General features: G+C 43.6%; 2 protein-coding genes and 1 long non-coding RNA gene across 7 annotated transcripts in view; 2 read left to right on the top strand and 1 right to left on the bottom strand.

Annotated features, from left to right (window-relative positions):
* The window catches only part of LOC126035797 (uncharacterized), a 31,233-nt gene extending 28,446 nt beyond the window's left edge, over positions 1-2,787 (top strand). Inside the window, exon 3 of the long non-coding RNA XR_007505036.1 lies at positions 1,310-2,787. This is a non-coding gene — a long non-coding RNA (uncharacterized LOC126035797). The remainder of the gene's footprint in view (positions 1-1,309) is intronic.
* The window catches only part of PSIP1 (PC4 and SRSF1 interacting protein 1), a 36,544-nt gene extending 31,703 nt beyond the window's left edge, over positions 1-4,841 (bottom strand). Inside the window, exons 1-3 of one of the 2 annotated variants that reach the window (XM_049794718.1) lie at positions 4,760-4,841; positions 4,020-4,200; positions 2,797-2,873 (exon numbers count right to left, since the gene is read on the bottom strand). In XM_049794718.1, the coding sequence (XP_049650675.1) occupies positions 2,797-2,873; positions 4,020-4,091 (149 nt within the window). In that variant the 5' untranslated portion in view covers positions 4,092-4,200; positions 4,760-4,841. Of the gene's footprint in view, positions 1-2,796; positions 2,874-4,019; positions 4,201-4,732 lie in introns of both variants that reach the window. The other variant, XM_049794719.1, reaches the window with a different exon arrangement.
* Positions 4,842-12,538: 7,697 nt separating this feature from the next.
* Positions 12,539-21,259, top strand: part of CCDC171 (coiled-coil domain containing 171) — a 153,328-nt gene continuing 144,607 nt past the window's right edge. For 3 of the 4 annotated variants that reach the window (XM_049795855.1, XM_049795854.1, XM_049795853.1), the window contains exons 1-2: positions 14,502-15,480; positions 19,245-19,383. In XM_049795855.1, the coding sequence (XP_049651812.1) occupies positions 15,371-15,480; positions 19,245-19,383 (249 nt within the window). In that variant the 5' untranslated portion in view covers positions 14,502-15,370. Of the gene's footprint in view, positions 12,854-14,501; positions 15,481-19,244; positions 19,384-21,259 lie in introns of those variants that run through there. The other variant, XM_049795856.1, reaches the window with a different exon arrangement.

The following is a 21,259-nucleotide window of genomic DNA, read 5'->3' as shown; positions in this document are numbered from 1 at the left end:
CTCTCCCATTTTCTTCATCATCTTTAAAAAGAGCTACATGAGACTAACATGCTACTAACAAAAAAAACCCCAACCATATCATCTAGAAAGCATAAGCGTTTCCCACTCCAGCAGCAAAACACACACCTATGTGCCCAAAGTATTAAGTGAGCCACTGTGACAGATTAGACTGCAGATCACCCACCTCTTTGCAAGAGATGGTTACAGAGGATTCAGCCAGTGTGGGAAACATGCACCTGCAAAGCCTACTTAACCAGACAAAAAAGAGAGGGAAGGAGACAGAGACCAGGAGGCAAAAACAGCTAACATTGCCTTCCTTCTTCCCTGTCTCCTGAAGGAAAACATTTTTCCAACGTCAATAAGCCTCTACCCATATTGCTCAGGCTTTGAAAGAACACCAGAAACCAGCTACTGTTAAAAGGTCCCATAGCTTACTCGGTTGCTGTAGTTAAATCCCCATGTACCAAAAAGAAAAAGGAACATGAAAACTGAGTAAAGGCGTTTACCCTAGTATATAAGGTCCAGAAACTAGAGTTCAGTGTGACCTTCTGTTGGTCTGCAACCAACCAGTATTTGCACTGATGTGATTTACTGGCACAACAGATACAAATAAAACTTTTATTAAAATAGTATCCACTTTATTACTCTTTTAGGAAAGGTTACTCTTGCTGCATTAAGACAGCGTGGAAATAATCAAAACAAACCTCAACCAAATTCCTAAAGCATATTTTAAGAAGCACATATCTGTTCACTGCCCAGAGGCAGCAACACATTTAGTTCCATTTTGACAAAACTTAAAACAAGAACAAAGTACAAGTTTATACTTGTTATAGTAATCTGCAAAACTGTACATTAGTCCTAAAAGTCAAGTAAGAATTACTCCCAAGCCAGTCTTGTTTTCCTTTTTCCCCATAGCTCCTCTTTTCCTACTGTAACTGTCCACACAGCTAGAGAAGGTCATCCTTTACACAGAACAACTTTTCAGCATGATTAAACTCGCTATCTGGATTTTCAGAGTTGCCACTACTTACATATGTATGTATATATACAGACTACTAACACATTGAAGATACATAGCATCTAACTTGGCACAGGTGTGTAACTCTCAACTGTGAGAAGTGCAGCAGAGGACAAGTTTACCAAATTTATTTCAATTCCCATGAAAAAGTACAGAAGATTGTTAGCTTTACCTAATTCCTGATGGATCACTAAGTTGCTATTTACAGCTATGAATCTAAATGAAATTACATGCCATGGAACAGCATTCTCCTTTTTTACCTGATTTGCTCCTTGCTATTGTTACTTACAGGTATTTGCTGTAAGCAGTAAGTAATATCAAGAAGCATGGGAGTTTCACCTGTCACCACTCTAAGGAGCACAAGGTAATTGACATGATTAAAGGTCAAATGCCATGAGACAGCTGGGTCATGGAACATCCTGTACTTTGCAATGTGTACAAAACAGAGACAAGAAGTTTCTCTTACATTGTATGGATCTCTGAAATGTACTAACCCTGAACCTACAGCCTAACAATAGCCAGACTGCCATATAACTTTATTTTGTAATAATATCAAAGAGTGAGGAATAGACATTCCAAATTTACACCACCCCCCCCCCCAAAAAAAGAAAACTTCCAAACCCATGCATGTCTTAGGAGCTGAAGCTAAATTTAAAATTGGACATGATGCTTATCAAAATTTGCAAAGGAATTTTTAAAGCTTTATCTAAAGAGTTGTTTACGTCTCCCTTATGTTCAGTCTGTGTCCCTGAACTGATTTACAACTGCACAAAACACCAGTATAATCTAGACACACAGATTACCAAGGACAGAATCAAAGCAATATTTTCAGTACTTTCAGCTGCCAAAAAAAATTCAGCTGGGGGGGAAAAAATTAAGAAAAAAGGTAATCTGCTGCATTGTTTAGAATTATTAAAAAAACCACACAAGATTCAAACCTTGCAGCCTTGAATTGAATTCCAGCAACCCCTCTTTACCCATAAAGCTACACGCACACAGAAAAACCCAAACTAAAAAAACTGAGCCACTGAAAGATGAGAGCAGTTAAAAAAATGCATAGGTTTGTGAGCCAGGCATATAGAAATCTTTTTCACAGGGAAATCACTTATTAAAAATAAAAACAACCCTAACAAGTAATGTCAGAGAGTAGAGGATGCTTACACTTTAATTCAACAGGCAATGTATCTTGTCTTAGCATAGCTTACTAAGGGATAGATGCAAAGTACCAGATTAAAGCAATTTCAATAGATATTCAGTAAGATGAAGAAAAAAAGCAAGGCCCTTCCACAAAATGCAAGAAACGGATTACTTGCATATACAACATCTATCCCTGACCTGCTTACATACCATTTGCCATTTTATTAAGAAAAACAGCCGTACTAAACCCATACCATTATAGGTTTTGGGTTTTTTTTAAAACAAAAAAACCCAAAACAAATCAGACAACAAATGAATTTGAAGTCTTAGAAATCTACACTAGGACAACCAGCCACACTATAAAGTAACACGATAATACCGCTGTGGGTAGGATTTTTATCTTTTTTTTAATTTATTTCTGACAAGGAAAGTGTACATGGTATGGTTATGGTCTACCATTCCCTTGAATAGATTAAGCAAATGTTAGAGAAGCATGTCTTGTCAAAAGAGATTAATTTGGGAATTTGGTCTGCTACTGAATACTATAGTTTAAAATACACTACATTCAGACAAGCTGTTAACTTCTTGCCACGGCATTCTACAACGAAAAAACAAATGACCCCTAAATGTAAAGAACTTACGTCTCATGGGTGCCAAAAAAGAAAATAGGCATTTTATTCGTAGGAGGCTTTACTGCTCCATCAGGAACTTCGTCCACCTAAGGAAAAGACAGACTGTAATTCAAGTCAAGTAACAGTTAAGAACAGTCTAAGAGGAAATAAGTAAAAGTGTTAAGCATTAAAAAAAAGGAAAAAAGCTACAAAGAAGTAAAGCAGGTCTCAAGATCTCTTTTTAACTGTATGTTAAAAAATACAGCAGAATCAAAGCCAGTGTTAGCAACAATAGGAAATGACAACCCTTCTCGTGTTACAGCAACACTTTTCACATAACCACTTTCTTTAAAAGTAGAGACATGATGTGCTACAGGTAAAAAGCAGAATTGAATTCCAACCAAATACTGCCCCTCCTTCAGCATAAGCAATAGCAAGACTTCCTACCCTTACGCTGAGCTGATAACTTGCCCAAGCCCAAATGTCAAGTGCTACAAAAAGGAAAGGTCAATAAACTTTTTAAAAAAACAATTCTTAAGCCAGCATCTTAGCTAAATATCTCAAAGTTATTCTTTTATCTACATTTCCCACAACCGTCAAATGACCTACAGCAGTCACAGAACTTGCCATGCCTCTTCCAAGGGAGCAGGGAGAATGCGAAAAAGGACTGCACAACTTATCACATACCCTTAGCTTATTCTCCAGGAAGCACTGTAGGAACAGCTGACTTTAAAAGTGAAGAGTAACCCTGCCGTAACTTTGTGGTTTTCTTTTGTCAAAAGGAGAGCAGTTATGTGGGAACGGCATTTTTGCACAGTTAGGTGCCTACACGGCTCCAGCGACATGCTACCGTACGGCAGTCTTCATTTCTAAAAGCTAAGTTATGCAAATTAGGACAACTAACGACTACTAGAGCGGGCTACTTGTTACGGGGGAAGCGACTTACAGACGAGCATAAGGCAACAGCACACCAGAGCACGGGATCTGCAATGCGATTCAGAAGTCGCTTGCAACCGGGGGAGCACTACCGTGCCCCCCGCCCCCGCACGAGGCGAGGCTGAAGGCGCGACGGGCTTGAGCCGCATTGCTCCCCGCGGGCGTTTGGAAGCGCTTCTGGCAACACAAAGCTAAAACAGCAGGAGGGGAGGCCGGGGGAGGCGGGGGGGGGGGGGGATGGGGGGTGGGGGGGCGCGCGGAGAACAGGTACGGAGCAGGGGGTGCGTTGCGGCCTGCAGGGGAGGGGGGAGCCTTACCCTGGCCGGCCAATGGGGATAACCTTTCATCTTGGCAAAGATCAAGTCTCCGGGTTTGAAATCTCGGCTCATGTTTTCTCACCGACGTGACGCCTGTTGCCGCCAGGCGAACTGGGCCGAGGGGAGGGGTCTGCACCTCCAGCCCCCACCACCGAGGCGCTGCCAGCCGCCCGAGGTCCCGCTGCCGGGATAAACACACCGGGGCGGGGGAGCGGAGGACAAGGGCGACACAGGAGGGGACATCAACAGCGCGCTCCCCGAGGGCGGGCGGCCCCCCAACCGGCAGCCGGGGGACGCCGCGCCGCGCCCGCCCCTCAACCCCGCCGAGAGCCCGCCGGGGGGCCCAACGGTCGTGCCCGCAGCCCCCACCCGCGGCGCGCTCGCCGCACCGACGCCACACACATACCCACGCGGGTCGGGCCGGGCCGCACGCAGCCAGGAGCGCCCGCCGCTCGCTCGCTCGCCCGCCCCCGCGCACACACGGCTCGGCTCGGCTCTCGGCTCGGCTCGCCCGCCGCGGCCGAAGCTTCCCCCTTCCCCAGCCGGCACGGCTCCCGCCACACGGACGCGCCGCCCGCCCGCCCCCCCCCCCCACCCACACAGAGAAGGCGCGATGGCGCGGAAGCGAAACTCTGCCCGTCTACCTGCCCTCCCCGCCTCCCTGCCTCCCTCCCGCCGCCTCAGCCGCGGCGGTCTGGCGCCTCGCTACCCACCGCGCTGGCGCCCGGCCCGCAGCCCACCTCCGCCTGCAGCAGCAGCCGCCGCCGCCGCCGCCGCGGGAGACACAGCCGCGCTCGCTCCGCCCACCAGGCGGGGCGGCACCAACCGGCACGCCGCAACCGGGCGGCGGAGGAGCTGGGGGGTGTCCGTGGGGAATCGGCTCAGGCCCCGCCAAAAACAGGCGGCTCGGCTCCCGCCTCCGCGTCTGGGCGAAGTGGGGCAGCCACCAGAAGAAGCCGCCCGCCCGCCCCGCGGCAGGAAGGGAAGGAGGGAAGGAGGAAGCGAGCGACCCTCGCTCACCCCCTCTCCCCTCAGCCCTGGAAGTGGCTCATTCCTCCTTCCGCGGGGCGGGGCGGCCGCCCTGCTGCCGGGGGGGGGGGGGGGGGTCGGAGCCGGCTCGCGGCGGCGGCGGCGGCGGCGGCGGCGGCGGCGGAGGGGGGCGGGGTGCGGCGCGGCAAGGCGGGCCGGGCCGGGCCGGGCCGGGCGCGCGCCCGTGAGGCGCCCCGCTTGCTCTCCCGTCCCCGCGAGTGCGGCCCCACGCTTCGCCCCGCGCTCCCCCAAGAGTGGGGCGAGCTGCGTCGGGTGACGGCGGTGGCAGCGCGGCTGACAGGCGCGGGCCGGCGCTCCCTCGCTCACCCGCTGCGGGCAGCCCGGTGACAGGCCCTGGCCCGGCGCCACGCGCCGCTTCAGTCAGTCACGACCGCGGGCCGGCCGGCCGCCGGCCGGCCGCCGGTGTCACCGACGCTTAAGCGTGTGTCCCTGCGCTGGGGCCCTCGCTTCCCAGCCGCGAGCGTCGCCCCACTCACGGACCGGGAGCAGCTAAAGATCACCGCCCTCGCTGGTCAAATGGACGGACGGGGGGCGTTCGTCCCCGCCGGCCCCTTTGTGTTCCTCCCGCCCCACGAGCCCTGCTGCAGAGGCCTCCCTTTCCCGCACTTCTCATCCCATCCTGCTGCCGGCCCCAGAGCCACGCGTGTCCCCCTCGCCTGCTTACTTTTCCCATGTCTTGACTCCCCTCAGCACCCAACAACCCACGGGTTCAGCCTCTTCAGTCTACAGAGTCTACTAAGTAGGCTAGAGTCTACTGAGCCCGCAGCTTAGTCCGTTGCGCTTTCTTACTTTTTTTTTTTTTTTTTTTTTACTGGGATTACCCTTAATGCAGGCTTTCTGTTACTGCCCTTGTCTGCAGACCTTGGGCCCAGATTTTGACTCGACAGCTTCTTTCTCCCTGCCTGCCTGTCCTGTTGGGTCTAGTTCTAGTTCTTCTCCCTCTGTGTCGAAAATCAGCCAGCCTGTCAGCTCTCTGTGGCTTTGGCCCCACACAGCACCACCCGCAGTACCTTTCGTGTCTGGTAGCATGTGAGCCAAAACCACCAAAAAGCTGTAAGCCTCGCAGCCCAAAAAGTTGCTTCTTACACAATTACATTGTCTCACAGGGGCAGACCTGGCCATTTTGTCCTAGAGTGCTCATCCTTGGCATGTGCTCTGATGCACAAGTTTTACATGCCAGTTTTCTGCCAGATGCCTTCTGTGCTACTTGCAGACAAAGTTAAGTCCTTGTGAGAAGAATTATCTTAGCGCTTTCGGTTTTGATACTGAAACTCAAGTCAGGGCCAAAACACCACTGCACTTGCCACAGAGCAAGTTGTGCTTTGTTCAAGGCTCTCCTGTCCTCAAATGCAAACTGGTCATTCGTTTATGTTAACTGCAAAACTTCACTCGCATCTGTGCTGAGCACAAACAAACTGCAGTTTTCCAATGGCTTAAACTAGTTGAATTTGGTTGATTTTCTTGGAGGTCGTGAAGCTCACATCCCTGACATAAACATCAGGTTTCTACAGGGTTAGACGAGCTCATCAGAAAATCGAAGATCATCAACATATTAGACTGGAAAAAAAATTTCTTCTTATGCACAAATGGATGACCACTTGAGGCAAAATTGTTTAAAATAATTAAGACTAAGGTAGGCCGATCATCTGGAATTGTTTAGAGGGAGATGGAAGTTTGACAGTGGTAGAAATTTTACCTGCATTGGCAGATATGCAAGTTTTTATTTTGCTGCATTGAATCATTCCTATTTCAGCAATACATAAAGTTTCATTTTTTTTCCTAAGTGAGAAAGTGTTGAGTACTGCAAAATCTGTGTATAATAATATTTTGCTACGCAGGAACTGACAATCTGCACGAATTCCCTTAGCTAAATTGATACAGAGAACGAACTGCTAATTGCTTAATGATTGTCTCTCTGTAACTTTACATACCAAAGACTGGTGTTTGTCAGGGATTAAGCCTGTCAGAGACTGGTACTTGGGAGTGATGAGCAAGAAGGAACCATGAACAATCATCACAAAACTCAATTAAATGTTTGATAAATTTACAATCTTGTCGAGAAGGCACACGTAGAGGCCTTGCTTGAATAGATAGGGCCAGAAAAGATAAGAACTCCTGCCTTTGTTCTCGTCCTTGTAGATTAGCTTAAACTAACCATATGGTTCTACACCACTAATGAAAACTTAGATAATAAGAGCACCAACAAGCACTGATGTATCAAAACATGTAAAAGACCATACTGCGCAGAATCACCTGAGGAGGGTCAAATAGCAGACAAGTGAGGAAGACTATGGAAGACCACCAGAGGACTCCTGAAGACCACCAGAGACCTTAAATGCGCCTGTGTAAAGGACATTTGCATACGCTAATAGTTCACCGGAAAACTAATGAATATGTATAACTTTTCTCGGAAATCTAGTGAATATGTATGTAGAGCATGTTTTTAACCTGCACAATTAGACCCGACGCTGTGCACGATAGGTGGAGCGATCCCCCGTGTATCCAGCGCTGCCTATAAAGAATACCTACTTAATAGTTAATCAAACTATTGAGTTAATTTCTCTGAATCAATGTCACTACTCTGTTGAATCACGTAGTTACATTTGTCTTCCATATCAGATTAAGTAAGTTCATATTTTAGTTATGAATCTAAGCTTTTGGAATCTCTTGAGGACATTCCAATTTCCTCAGCCTTTGGAAGCAGTCTTTTGACTATGACATTTCTCAGGAATCAGAAGCTTTGCACCTTGTATTAAAATCAGTGAAGAGCAGCTGAAAATACTTCTTTTTTTCTAATTAAGGAAGCAACTCAAGCTGACTTGGTTTCACACAAAACTCTCTTGAAAAGAGACTAACGTGACTAAAGCATTTTTTAAAGGTAAAGAACAGTAAAATTTGCTTTAAAGAGTGAAAAATAAAATTGTTTGAACAAATTACATTTTGTGTGTAATCTGGCTGATTTGTACATGTTAGGTAAACACAAGATTGAAGACAAACTGTGCAAATACAGGCACAATGGAAGGAAAAAAATGTGTATTTTGTAATCCAGACATTGTACTTGTCAGTAACGTGCCACACTGATGCTATTACACTTTAAGGACATTATTAGCATCTTTCAGCAAACGGTTTCATTTTGAATGACAGAATCTGCAGAGCTTCAGCCAGACCTGCCACCTGATGCTCGAGTACACCGATACGCATTAAGTTGTTACAAGCCATTTATGAACTTTGGAGGTGAAAAACGGTTCTTCCTGTGAGGAGTTGTACGTCTTGAGCTTGCCTGTTTGAAAGAGCTGTTCCAACTGATTTCCTGCAGGTGTGGGTTAGGTCACATTGCAGAGAAGCACACTGGTATCCTGTCTACAAGTGAAGCAGTTGCTTCTTGCTCTGCCAAGGCCAGACCCGCACTGAAGCACCATGTTCTCCTCTCTTTTTCCTGGAACGCCGAGCACTCTTTCTAAACACATCATGAACAAGTCTCTCTGAAGGATAAGAAGTAAGTTAACGTCAAACTCCATGTGTGATACAACTCTGATTTTTTTCCACCTTTCTAAAATAAACCCCATATATCCTGAATATATATGTAGGTTTGTATTGGTTTTGTGTGGCAAGGTTTTGGTAGCGGGGGGGGGGGTTACAGGGGTGGCTTCTGTAAGAAGCTGCTGGAAGCTTCCCCTGTGTTCGAGAGAGAGCGAGCCCATACCAGCCGGCTCTGAGACGGACCCGCCGCTGGCCAAGGCTGAGCCAATCAGTGATAGTGGTAACGCCTCTGTGATAACATTTTTAAGAAGGAAAAAAAAGTTGGGACGGGGAGAAACTGCCGCCGGAGTGAGGAGTGAGAACATGTAAGAGAAAGAAGCCTGCGGACACCAAGGTCAGTGAAGAAGGAGGGGGAGGAGATGCTCCAGGCGGCGGAGCGAAGATTTCCCTGCAGCCCGTGGTGAAGACCCTGGTGAGGCAGGCTGTGTGTCCGTCCCCCCCCCCCCATCACAAGGTTTTAGACCAAAATATTCCCTGAACTGTTAAGAAATGCCTAAGACAGCGAATATATATGTGAGATGTATTTTTCAGTGTGGGAGGAAGGAAAGGTGCTTGTTTAGCTACATGCATGCAGCAGTAGTACTGTGTCTAAAGTGATTTTTGTGGATCAAGGTAAAAAATGATGTGTGTGCTATTTTGGGCAAACTCATCTTACTGATTCAGTATCTGGTAAGTTGTTTTGCTACCAAAACCTATCGGAACTTGCAGACATGGTGTTAAGTGTCTATGATTCCTTCAATATTATCCCGTAATTTGTATTTCTTCATTAGCCAAGGCCATTTTTCATCACATTCAATTTTTGACTACTCATCAGACAACAGCAGAGAGGAAGAGGCCCGGTTCACTATTGTATTTTTGATCAGCAAAAAAATGCCATGCTGTTATTAAAAGAACTGCAACATAATGAAATCTTCTGATTTTGTGCACTTGGGCAAAGAACTTTGATTTGGCATGATGCAGAAGCAGCAAAACCACAGCTAAAAGCCAGTTATACAGATCAGGTCACAAACTAGAAATGAAGTTTTGAGCCTTACCTCAGAGGGTGCAAAATATTATGGAGCTTTTTGTTTCTTGCAATTACAACTTCAATCTATACCTTGAAGCATATCAGTATCAGGCTATATTTCACCACACATCTTAGAAAATCTTAGCCCAAAGTGGTATTTTTTTGCAGTTATAAGCAACAGGAAACAACTTTGGAATAAAAAGTACTAGGGCACCTTAAGTGCTATGCCACTACCTGCAATCACGAATTAAGTCATGCTGACCTGTAAGCCAAAGCAATTAGCTGTACTTTGAATTCAGTATGAGTGTTTTCCTGAATGAGGACACCAACGGCAGCTCTGTGGTTAATACAAGATGATTTTAATTTCATAAATCATTATCTTTAGCGCAATTTTGCTCCTACTGGGGAATTCCAAATAGAAGAAAAACCCCAACAATTTTTATGTGTTTTTATAAATATATATAAATAAACTATGCTTTAGTTTAAATTCCTAATAGTATTTCTCTGTAGATTTTTTGACGTTACAAGATCTGAGACCTTTAGACTCGAAAGTCTGAATCAAAGAAATGTTAAGACTTCATTCTGCTTGTTTCCAGTTGTTGCATCCAGATTAAACAGTCACACCAAAGCTGAGAGGGGGTTACCAGATAGAATACAACCTAGAAAACATGAGAATAGGTAACGGAACACAGCTCCCTGTAGTGATAACAAAACAGCACTTACATAAGCAGCAGTACAGTACATGCAGCCTGTCAGACCGATGGGTGCTGCATACCCAGTGCTGAAGGAACACAGCACCTTACACAACTGAGAGTTGTGTAAGCTCGCTAGTCTTAACTATTTCCAATCTTCATGTGTCTCTACCTACGCTATCACTTGGGGTCAACTTTGATAACAGGTAAATTAAGTAGTCGCTTCTACAGACAAGTATACTTGGGAGTTTTCCACAGGAGATTTATTTTTTTCTCTGTTTCCATATGCGCCGATTCTGTGCACTATCCATCAATAATATTATTATCTCTTAAGTGACTTGTTCATCTTCTGGACAGAGTGTTCTCAAATAACCTGGTCATTTCTGGACGGTATATTCTCTAAGATCAACCTGGTCGTCTGTGGATTATATACTTCCCTAGATAATGTGGTAATCTATGGACATCGTGATACATTTTTCCTCTTCAGGTGCAGACCAATGTTCTTTTAAGAGACTATCTTACTGATGCTTTTCCAAGTGTGGTTCGTGATAGCTTTAATACAATCTTGCTCATGCAAGAGGACCCAGATTTCTCATGGTCTGTGGAAATTCAGGTCACGTATCAACAGTGTATCAACAGTATCAACAGTGAAAGAGCATGTATGAAAAGTACCTTTCAACATACTTGTTACTCACATCTCAATGTGTGTGTACTTACGATAATGTCAATGGTAGTTATTGAACATATTAACGTAAAATTGTTTTAATTCCCTTCAGCCTGTGACACACTTTCCAGAATACCTTGTCCATGTCTTTAGGATACCGTAGGGTGGATTTTATTGAGCCTCTCGTGCTGCTGCTGTCTGACATCATATACGCTTGCATCTGGGGCTTGAAACCTCTTAGTGGAGATGTTCCACGAGAACCTTTCCACTTGTGCAGCGAGGCCAACAGAAGGGGAGTGGTAACCTTGTTACAGGTCTCCGCCACCGACCCCGCTGCAATTTTGCCCCATGGTCTTTCAAAATAATTACCTGTCTGCATTTCTTGGTAATCTGGGCAAAGAACGTGCCGCCCCGCATTTGAGGACACCCAAGCCTCAGCCTGGCATTCACGTTAGTCGGTCGTTTTCATTGCCTGTACGCATATTCCCCACTGTCTCCTTTTGGGGATTCGGTATCCCTAAAACATGGCTGAGGTCGCCCGGCTGCAAACATGCCCACATGCCAGCAGCTCTGGGAAGAAGGGCACGGCCCCCCTCCCGTCCAGGAAGAGGGGTGTTTGGGGTGACACCTGCGCTGCTAAGGACCGCCCGACGACGACGATGACGCTTGCTGGGGTGACAGCTCGGCGGGCAGAGGCCGGGGGCAACCGGCGTCGGCTGAGGGGACTCGCGTGCACCCAGAAGCCTCGGATGGCCCCGAAGCAACTCCTGAGCCGGACGAGGCGCAAGCCCTCGGGGAGAAAGGGCGGCAGAAACCGCGGGGGCGCCGGGCCCCTCCGCCCGGCCTCCCCGGCGGCGCTCCCCGCTCCCCGCTCCCCGCTCCCCGCTCCGGACAGGCCGCCGCCGCCGCCGCCGCGAGGGAGCGGGCAACGCGCCTCCGCTTGCCCAGAGGGCCGGAGCCGCGGCCGGGCGGCGCTCCCGCTCCCGCCCCCGTCTCCGCCCCCGTCTCCGTCTCCGGCCCCGGCCCCGGCCCCGGCCCCGGCCCGCCGGAGGGAAGCCGAGGCGGGAGCCCGCAGCTGCGCGCCCCGCCCCGCGCATGCGCGGCGCCCCGCCCGCGCCGCGCGGCGGCGTTACCGGGGCTCTCGGCGGGCTCAGCGCGCGCCGCCGCAGCAGCCGGAAGTCGCCGTTGGGAAGGCCCGGCGCGCGGCGGGGCGGGTCCGCGTCCTTCCCTCTGGGCCTTAGCGACGGCGCGGCCCGCCGGCGGCCGCGGACAGGTGGGACCGGACCGGACCGGGCCGGGCCGCGCCGCGCCGCACCGGACCGGACCGGACCGGACCGGACCGGCGGCGGGGGGCGGCGGCGGCGGTTTCGGCGGGACGGGCGCCTCACGCACGTCTCGGGAGTGCCGCGTCCGCGTCCGGCGCCTCCGGCAGCCGCCTGCCGCGGTGGTGCGGCACCGTTAGTCCTTCTGGCCGCCTGCCGGCGGCGGCACGCTGCCTGGTGCGCAGGCAGGGCGGCGGGAGGGCCGCGAGGCCGTTCCGCCCAGCACCGGCAGGCCGGCGGCGGTCGGCGGACGGAGTGCCCCGCCGTGGCGACGGCGCTTCGTGCTCGCTTCTCGCTGGCGGCGGTCTTTGGGCTGCCGCCCTACCCTGAGCTGCCGCCCAGCCCGAGGCTGCCGCCGGCCCTTTCCCGTCGGCTGCCGGCGCGCCGCACGTCACTTTGGCCTGCCAGGTACACCGGCGGAGCCGCTGGTACAGAGTGCACTTAAACCAGTGACGTCTTTGGTAGTGAAGTGATGCTGTTGCTTTGATTTTTGGCTTGCATAAGATTTTTGGTCTACGCTAATGAAAACCTAGTGCTTCTTTCGGCTGAAACAACTGCTGGTGAGTTTTTATAGGTGCCAGTGCAGATACGTTAGTTACACCTGGCTTTGTATGATCTAAAGTAGTACATCTTGAGATCATAGTTAGATTTATTTTGAGTAGTCTCAACCACAGAACGGTTTGTGTTGGACCTTCAAAGATCATCTCGTTCCAAGCCCCCCTGCCATGGGCTGGCACACCTTCCACTAGACCAGGTTGCTCAGAGCCCCATCCAGTCTGGCTTTGAGCGCTTCCAGGGATGGGGCATCCACAGCCTCTCTGGGCAACCTGTTCCAGTGCCTCACCACCCTCACAGTGAAGAATTTTTTCCTAGTATCTGTTCTAAATTAATGACCTTGCTGAAGTTAGTTAAGTGTATTCAGAAGTTTGTGAGGTGAATATGATACAAGTTTTGTAGGGAGCATCTGTCAAACATATTAAGTCCTCAGACAAACACTTCTTATACTTAGGGGGCTCCTATGAGCCATTCCATGCCACTTGTATGCTTTTTTTTTTTTTTTTTTTTTTTTTTTTGTAGATGAAATAGCATGCTTTTGGAATGCATTCATTCGTGTGCTAATAAACTAGCTATTGATATATTTTAACAGAGGAATGTTGTGTATTCAAAACTACTACCATTCCCAGAAAATGTTATTTAGATTTTCTTTTTCTTCCCCCTCTATGTGACTTAAGAGCAGTTTTGGGGAGTTTTAAAACTGCAGAATGATGTGGATGTGACAGTACCTTTTGATTATGCTTTGAGACTAACATTTTTTTCTACTGTTCATGATGAGATTTTTGGTGTAGGTTGCAGTAAAGCTTAAAAGGGTTGTATGAAAAACTAGTTTGTCAGTGTTCAGACCTATATCTTAGTGTGAAAATTTGGCACAATTGATAGAGTTTCTCATACCCTGATACCACAAATTTTTTAATTCAAGTAATTGATCTTTGTTGACTACAATACTACAAATACTCTGTCAGGATTGTTCTTCTCTCATGTGAAGTTGGAGTTTTTAGTTTGCAAGTTACTAATAATTTAATGGACCTTAACATGTGCCTAGCAGTTGTACCACAGACTTGTCTATACTTTGAAAATGAGGTCTTTGACTATTTTCTCAGTTGAGATGGAAAGAAAGCTGTGTTACTTTCTCTAGGAGCATGAGTGACAATTGTATGGTACTTATGTGTTTTGGGGCTTATGGAACACATGTGCCAAGGTGAATTCTGATGGGTAGATCTTAAAAATCACGAATGATACATCTAAATATTCTTTGTTAACAAAGTGAAGCAAACTTAACCTTCACTGTCCTTTTCTTCCCATATTACTCCACTTGATTTTGAAGATACTTTGGAGTAACTGTGTGTTTGAATATAAAGCAGTATGGTAACCCTGGGCACCAGTTGTTATGCTTTTCTGTTAAAAAATAAAAAAAGTTTTTAGAAATAATAGGTTTATTCTTACTGCATGTTTTGTTAAAATTACAGTTTGAAGCAGAAATGCATTTTTTCTTCTTCAGATTTCTAGATTATTAGCTTCTGGATCAAACAAGATCAGCTTATGTTTAATATGTTACATCGAGTACTTCTGCATTCAGTCCAATGGAAATAGATTGTGGCAACCATGTGGCTGCAAGCCAGAGATGGTAAAGATGGAGTCCAGGCTAGCTTCTTGTTTAGGACTTTAGTGTGGATGTCCATCTGCTGTGGAGTTCAAAAGCAAACCTTCATAGCTCATTAATCTTCACTGTTGAATACAGCTTATTCTTTATATAACCTTGCTTTAATTAATGGAAAGAACTCATAAAAGAGTTTGCTATTCAACTTGAAGGAGTTTTTTTAAGGTCTATGTTATAAATATGTTATTGGTATTGATTTGTTTTTATGAGTAACACTAAATTGGTGAGCTCCTTCTAAAGATGAGCTGAGTAATAGTTTAATTTAGCATTCCTCCTGTATACCCCTAAATATTGCTGATACATCTAATACAATAAAAATCCATTCAAGTAGGAAGGTTCCAGGTTTATGAAGCAGTTAGAAGACTTGCTATGTTAAAGACTGCTATTAGACAGCAAACCTTGGATATTGACCTGCTACAAAAATCATGGTACATGCATTTATCTCCCTTAGAATTATTTAGAAGAGAGATGGAGTTTGTCATCCTCTTAGGAGAATAGAGAATGCAGGGAAACAATCTGTGCAAACATAACACTTTGTATTGACATCCTTCTGAAAACCCTGGCAGTGGATATTCTACAAATTATTATTTATTTTTTTTTGTGTCTATGATATTCAAGTTTAGTCAACTAGCAGGACAATCCTCTTTGTTGACTAAAACTGATGTCACATTACAGTTGGTGATAATTGTTCAGGTGACATAGTAGTAACACTGTTTGATGAGTGTTCACGAGTGTTAATAAATGATTCTTCTATTATGTTGCCAAATAAACTAAAGCATTTGTTACAGGTTTTGTTACAGGTTTTAATGTTTTTGCGATATGGAAAAGAATAATCTTTGAAGCTTGTCAAGTAAAAGTATATATGATCAAAGAAGATGTTTATTTTCCAGAGTTTATAGACTTAAAAAGCTGTGTATTGGACATCATGAGTTTGTCATCTCCAGTCAGCTACACTGTCACGGAAGCTAAATGGTGAGCTCCACTTCTGTATTTTTAAGTCTAGTAATATGGTTCATGTTTTTGTGGTTTATTTTCTAGATCCCTGAAATTATGTAATTCAGACTGAAGAAGAAGCAGGTATGGTGCGATACATGCAATATAGTCACTACATGAAAAGGTTTACTTGAAGGCGTGCGTACTGGCCATCTGATGTGCAAGAATTCTCACACAACTGTAGGAATCATTACTTAGAGATAGAGGGAGTTTGTGTCTGCAGTTAGGAACGGCGATCTGGAGTTACAGAATGGTTTTCTGCATTAGCTGAGGTAGTAGAGGTCGGCCTTAAGTCTTGCACATGGCTCTTATTTTTATAACCTGGTATGTGTTTGATCTTTGGCACAATTAAAGTAAGCTTTAATTCATTCTGTTTGTTGTGGCTGTGAGAGCTATTTGGCACTATTCGAAGTCTGATAATACAAAACCGCCAATTATGTAGGAACAGCAAAATTCCACAAATATGATCTTTGGTTAGGAAATCAGACTGCAGATTACTCCTTCAGCTGGGAAAGTTTAGCACAATTCCACTACTATGTAATAAATGAAGGAAAATTTCTCTCTGTTAAAAAGTGACTCTACGTTTTCTGCTAGATGTGGAAGAAAGGCTAGTGAAAAACTTTTTCTGCAATGTGCTATGTTCACTGTAACTAGCTGACTTTTGAAGTGCATATGAATTTAAAGTTTTTGAGTTACAAAAAGTCATTCTGCAGTGTTGGACTCAAAAGCTATTTCACCTGCTTATATGCTTTCTTGAAGAATCTTAAAGTACTAATAATGGTGTCTTAGATAAAAGCTGCAGGTAAAATACATATTTTAGTTCAAAACCAATGATCGATGAACTATTAATATATAAAAATGGAAGTACAAAGCATTCTCTGAATTCCTGTTAGACTGCAAATCATACATGCTGTGAAACTTTGCAGTGAATTTTTTTTTTGTGGTTTTGTCTTTGATTTAAGCTTCTGAGAGCTATATGCTTGTAGCACTTCTACTTGTAATATGAATATGGAAGGAAGAATCTCTTACAACAGGTATTACGAAGCTTTCATAAAGTACTGCATGTGCTGGCGATGCTGTGATGATGAAATATCACAGAAATAAGAATTCTTAAGGACAATCACTATTGTATTTGAAAATGTTTAAGTAGACAAAATAATGAAGTAGTTAACAGTAATGTTCCCTTGGGTTTTTTTTTTTTTTTTTTTAAAGTGGCTGATTCAATTTGATTCTATACTAAGAGCAAAAATAGGGTTTTCTGCTTTATGTATTTAATTTTTAAGTAATGGCATTGTGAGTTTAGAAGCTGTGCAGAAAATGCTATTTTAAAAAGGTGTTTCATGCTTTGTTTCCCAGTAGTTACTGTTGTGCCTTAGTGCTCTTATGCACTTTTCATTTCTATAATGTCCCTAATTTGCTATTACTTGTGATGTTCTGTAACTTGTTTGGGGTTGTTTGTTTTTTTTCCCACTGGTCCAGTTAAGCAGAACAGTTAATCACATAGTTAAATTTCCCTCTGAGTAAGTTTTATTGTGTAGATATCTCGATTGTGCTCCCCGCTCCCCCCCCCCCCCCGATAATTAATAAAGGAGTTGGAGTGAACGGTTTTCATGAAAGCTGATTGCCATACAAACCAATGTCATTTACTTAAGAGATTTAAAGGTGTTTTTTTATTTACTCTACAAAAAGTATTCATTCCCTTGTTTACATTCAGTGTGCTCTCTATGCAGGAAGTATTAAATATCACCAGGTTTAAAGAAGCAAAACAACCTCCCTGCTGCCCGCAAACTAACAAAATGATTACCCTTTCCATAACCCTTGTTTCTTTGCCATAGTCCTCCCCAGTTTTCAGTCTAGGTTCTGTTTTAGTCCCTAACCTGTGCCTTGCTAACTTTGGTGCTGCCTGGCCTTTAGCTATCTGTAGTTGAGATTGATACTTCTTGTGTCATCTCTGAGTAAGTTGACTTGCCTTTCTTTCATCTGTGTTTTTCCCAGCCATGGAAAAATAAAGGTCTCCCAAACCTATTTATTATCTGATGTCCACAAACAAGCTTTTATACAGTTTACAGGTACTCTGGCTGTTCATATCCTTCTTTCCTGCTTGACTTACCACTATATCTTCTTATTGCAGTGGCTAGGAATTGCATAAAATAATGATACGTGATTTTACTTACCTTGTTTCTGACCTTTTGCCCTTTGAGTTATGTTGGTTCCTTTGGGTATGGCTCCCATAGTAAACATTGAAAGCTAATAATGTGCCTGTGGTTTTCTTGCAGTACATGCAGGTTTTAATGGTCCTTATCTCCTACATTTATTACATACATAAAATGTGTTAAGCATGTGGCACCCTGTGGTACAATTACAGATGACGTACAATTACAGATGTCATACAATTATTCTGATCTCATAGATGAAGTCCATCTTGTTTTTAAAAGGAAGTAGACTTAGTATTTATTAAATTATAAAATATTTATAGGCTGCAGCTAAAAGCCTGCAATTTCATCCTTTGTTATTAGTAATGTCTTTAAAGGCAACACTTAATCTAAATTACTGTTTCCCTTGTTGATGATGTTTGTGCCTTTTTTGGTAGTCAACCTCTGTGAGAAAACATGTATTTCATCAAGTAGAGTTCTCAGTCATGGAAAATCTTAATGGTGCACAAACCTAGGAGTAAAGTCGTCATTTTTTTATTTAGAAAGAACAAATAATTAAATCCTGGTAGGCTGTCATTTCTGTAACTAATAATTAAGACCTCATGTAGACAAAGGCAAGCTATTTTAGTATTTTCAGTTCTGTATGAAATGATGCCAAATTTGTTGTTAATTTAATAATGTTTCTTTTTACAATATATTTCATACTTAGTGGTCCTGATGACTTGTGCTTTTGTGTGGAGCAACTAATTATTGCAGCCAGTCTTATATATGTAAAAAAATGAGAAAGCTGACAAATAATGTGAAAACTGATTTTTAACTCCTGAAATCATTCAAAAGTTGCCTGGTTTGAAGTTACAATGATTGCACATAAGATTATTAAACTAGTTCATTTTAATTAAATATGTGGTTTTATACTGATTTTTTTGTTCTACATATGAAAGCTTGTTTTGATTATTTTAATATTGCTTGTGATGCTCAAGGGCTGATCCTGCTAACTGCCAAGTAGATTTTCTTTTAACTGAAGTAGTGGAAATGAAGATACAGGTTATTTTAGAGGACTAGACCTTTAATTTGTACTGTGTTTGCTTGTGTGTAGTTTAAATGTATATATCTTTGAATAAAAAATGTGGAAAAGTGATTTTTGTTCCACATATGTGTATTTGTTTCATGACAGAGGTGGTTTTGAGATGGTAATGCATGTTAAAAAATGAGCCTTACTGCAGGATACAAACAAAAACTTGCTAGTCATTTTAAGTGGTTGGAGTGATGGTTTTTAAACATCCTGAAAGTTTATTGAATCAATAATGAAGATAATGGAAAATAATAAAAAACATGTTATGCTTAAATCAACTTTAGGAAATCCGAAGTGCATATCTGTTTTAAGTTTCTGCTGCTAAATCTCTCATATCTTGCACAATAAGCAATTCTGTATAACCCTGTTTTCAAAGAGCAATAGTGTGATGACAATTGCATGGCGTAATTTTACTTGAATGTTTAGAACTTTGAGCTCACAATATGATCATTGAAATAAGGGAACATTAAAACTTAAAAGGTATACTTACTTTTTTTGAAAACATTCATATTTTGCAGCTTACATAATGCCAAGTGTGAGTCACAGTTACTACAAAAGAGCAATGAATCAGAATTGGATGCTGCTGAAGATCTGAGAAGGAAACTCTGTCAAGCTAAAAAAGAAAAATTAGATTTAACCATTAAACACAATCAAGAAGTAAGGACTTTTTTGTTTGCTTTATTTAACTCCTGGAATAAATGCAATCTTATTTCGTTAGAACAATACTCTTGTGTGGTATATCAAAAGCACAGTCATTGGCTGAAAAATAACAAGGTGGCACTGTACAGACCCCTCATACCTGTTCATAGGAGCTCTTAGCACCTCTGCTGGCATTGTTAATAGTTAAAGTTGCACCAAGCAGAGTGCAAATTTTCTTCAGGGAAAGGAGTCACTGCCACTACCAGTAGTTTGTTAGATAAAATTGCCTGGTGACACAATACATAAAGGCCACAGCTTGAATCTAGTGCCATAAAAAGATCTTAGTTCTTATTTATATTTTTTTTTGCAGGGTATTGAAGTGTCATTTTAATTCTGCAGAAATCATTTGCAACTCATAAACCTAGTACAGTATTTTTGTGTGTGTGTACAGCAAATCCAGCTGGGATAGCCTTCCGTGGTCTTGCAATGTCTCAGCTTGTGCAAATTTGCAGTTTTCAGTAACTATAACAGTAACAGTTACATTTTAGTAACAAATGTAGTGATGTGTTTGTCAATAACTTCATACATGTTGAGAACTTCATTCATAGGGAAATAATTTAGCTGCATTACAAAGGTTTTCCCTGATGCTGTTGTAGCGAATTAGTATTGAAATGAAATAGTAGTAAGAAAATACTTAATCTTTTCTTTAGCTTGAATATCAGCTTTTGCACTGGTATATATAAGAAAAGGTGGCCACTGAGTATGGAAGTAGTTGGAATCAGTTTCAGATTTGTTGCTAGTAGGAACGCTTCCCACACTTGCTAATGCCAATCTGGCAGCTGATATCCTGGTTTAAACTACTGGTGCAGAAGGATTGTTACTACTACAGGTAACAATTCTGCCCTTGGCAGTTTGCTAGGAGTAGTTCATGTGGGTGCTCGTTCATCTGTTTTGTGCTAAATCCAGCCAATAAACCAAGTTTGTTGTTCCATATCCATTTATTTATTGGGGTGTATACCCAAATTAAGAGATTCCTGTTTTTCCCACAATGACTTGCTCTTGTGCTGCAGTTAATTTGTTGTTTTCTCATTGCCCCATCATCTGTGGGGTGACTGTTTAAAAATGGATCCCTGGAATTAATCTGGATTTTAAGAAAACCAAAGCAAACCACCTCTTGCATTGAGAATTTGAACGCTGGAGGTCCACAAGGATCTTCTGCAACATTTTGCTGTTGTGGTTTGCACCACAAAGTCAGATTGCATTTTAAGTAGATAAACTACTTGAGAGACTGGGTTTTTTTTCCCCCTATCCATTTACTGTATTGTTACAGATAATTAAAGTGTGGAAGTTACCTACATGTGTTACCTATTACTGAAGTCAAGGGGCTACTTTTTAGATGTTCTGAAGAAATACATGCTTTACTTTCCATCTTCTGGTGTTGAAATAGCTTGAACTTGATTTTCTGGACCCAGTTTTTGGCAGCAAAGAATAGACTATGTCTCCTAATCTGGATAAGATCACTTTTTGAAGCATTTTCTGTTCTTTGTTGTCTGTTAAATTTGATAGCATTCTGTTTGACTACTGAACATTATTGGACTGAATTTTATGTTCATATGTATACTTGTGAGTTACTACATGTTTGATAGTCTAGCATCCTAACATGACTGTTTCTCCAAGTGTTAAATTTAAAGAAAGTTACCAGAAAATTGCCTATGGAATATAATGTTTCTGTTGCTGTAGATTTTCCTTTGGAGGGAAGGAACATAACAGTATGATGACTTCTATTTCCTTAAGATAGTGTATTTTTGGAAGAATAGAGGGGTATGTTTAAGGTACATGAAAGGTATCCAGGAATGTCCTGGTTTTGGCTGGGATAGAGTTAATTTTGTCTCCA

Source organism: Accipiter gentilis, chromosome Z, assembly GCF_929443795.1.
Source record: "Accipiter gentilis chromosome Z, bAccGen1.1, whole genome shotgun sequence".
NCBI lineage: Eukaryota > Metazoa > Chordata > Aves > Accipitriformes > Accipitridae > Astur > Astur gentilis.
This window is presented reverse-complemented; position numbering and strand designations above follow the sequence as displayed.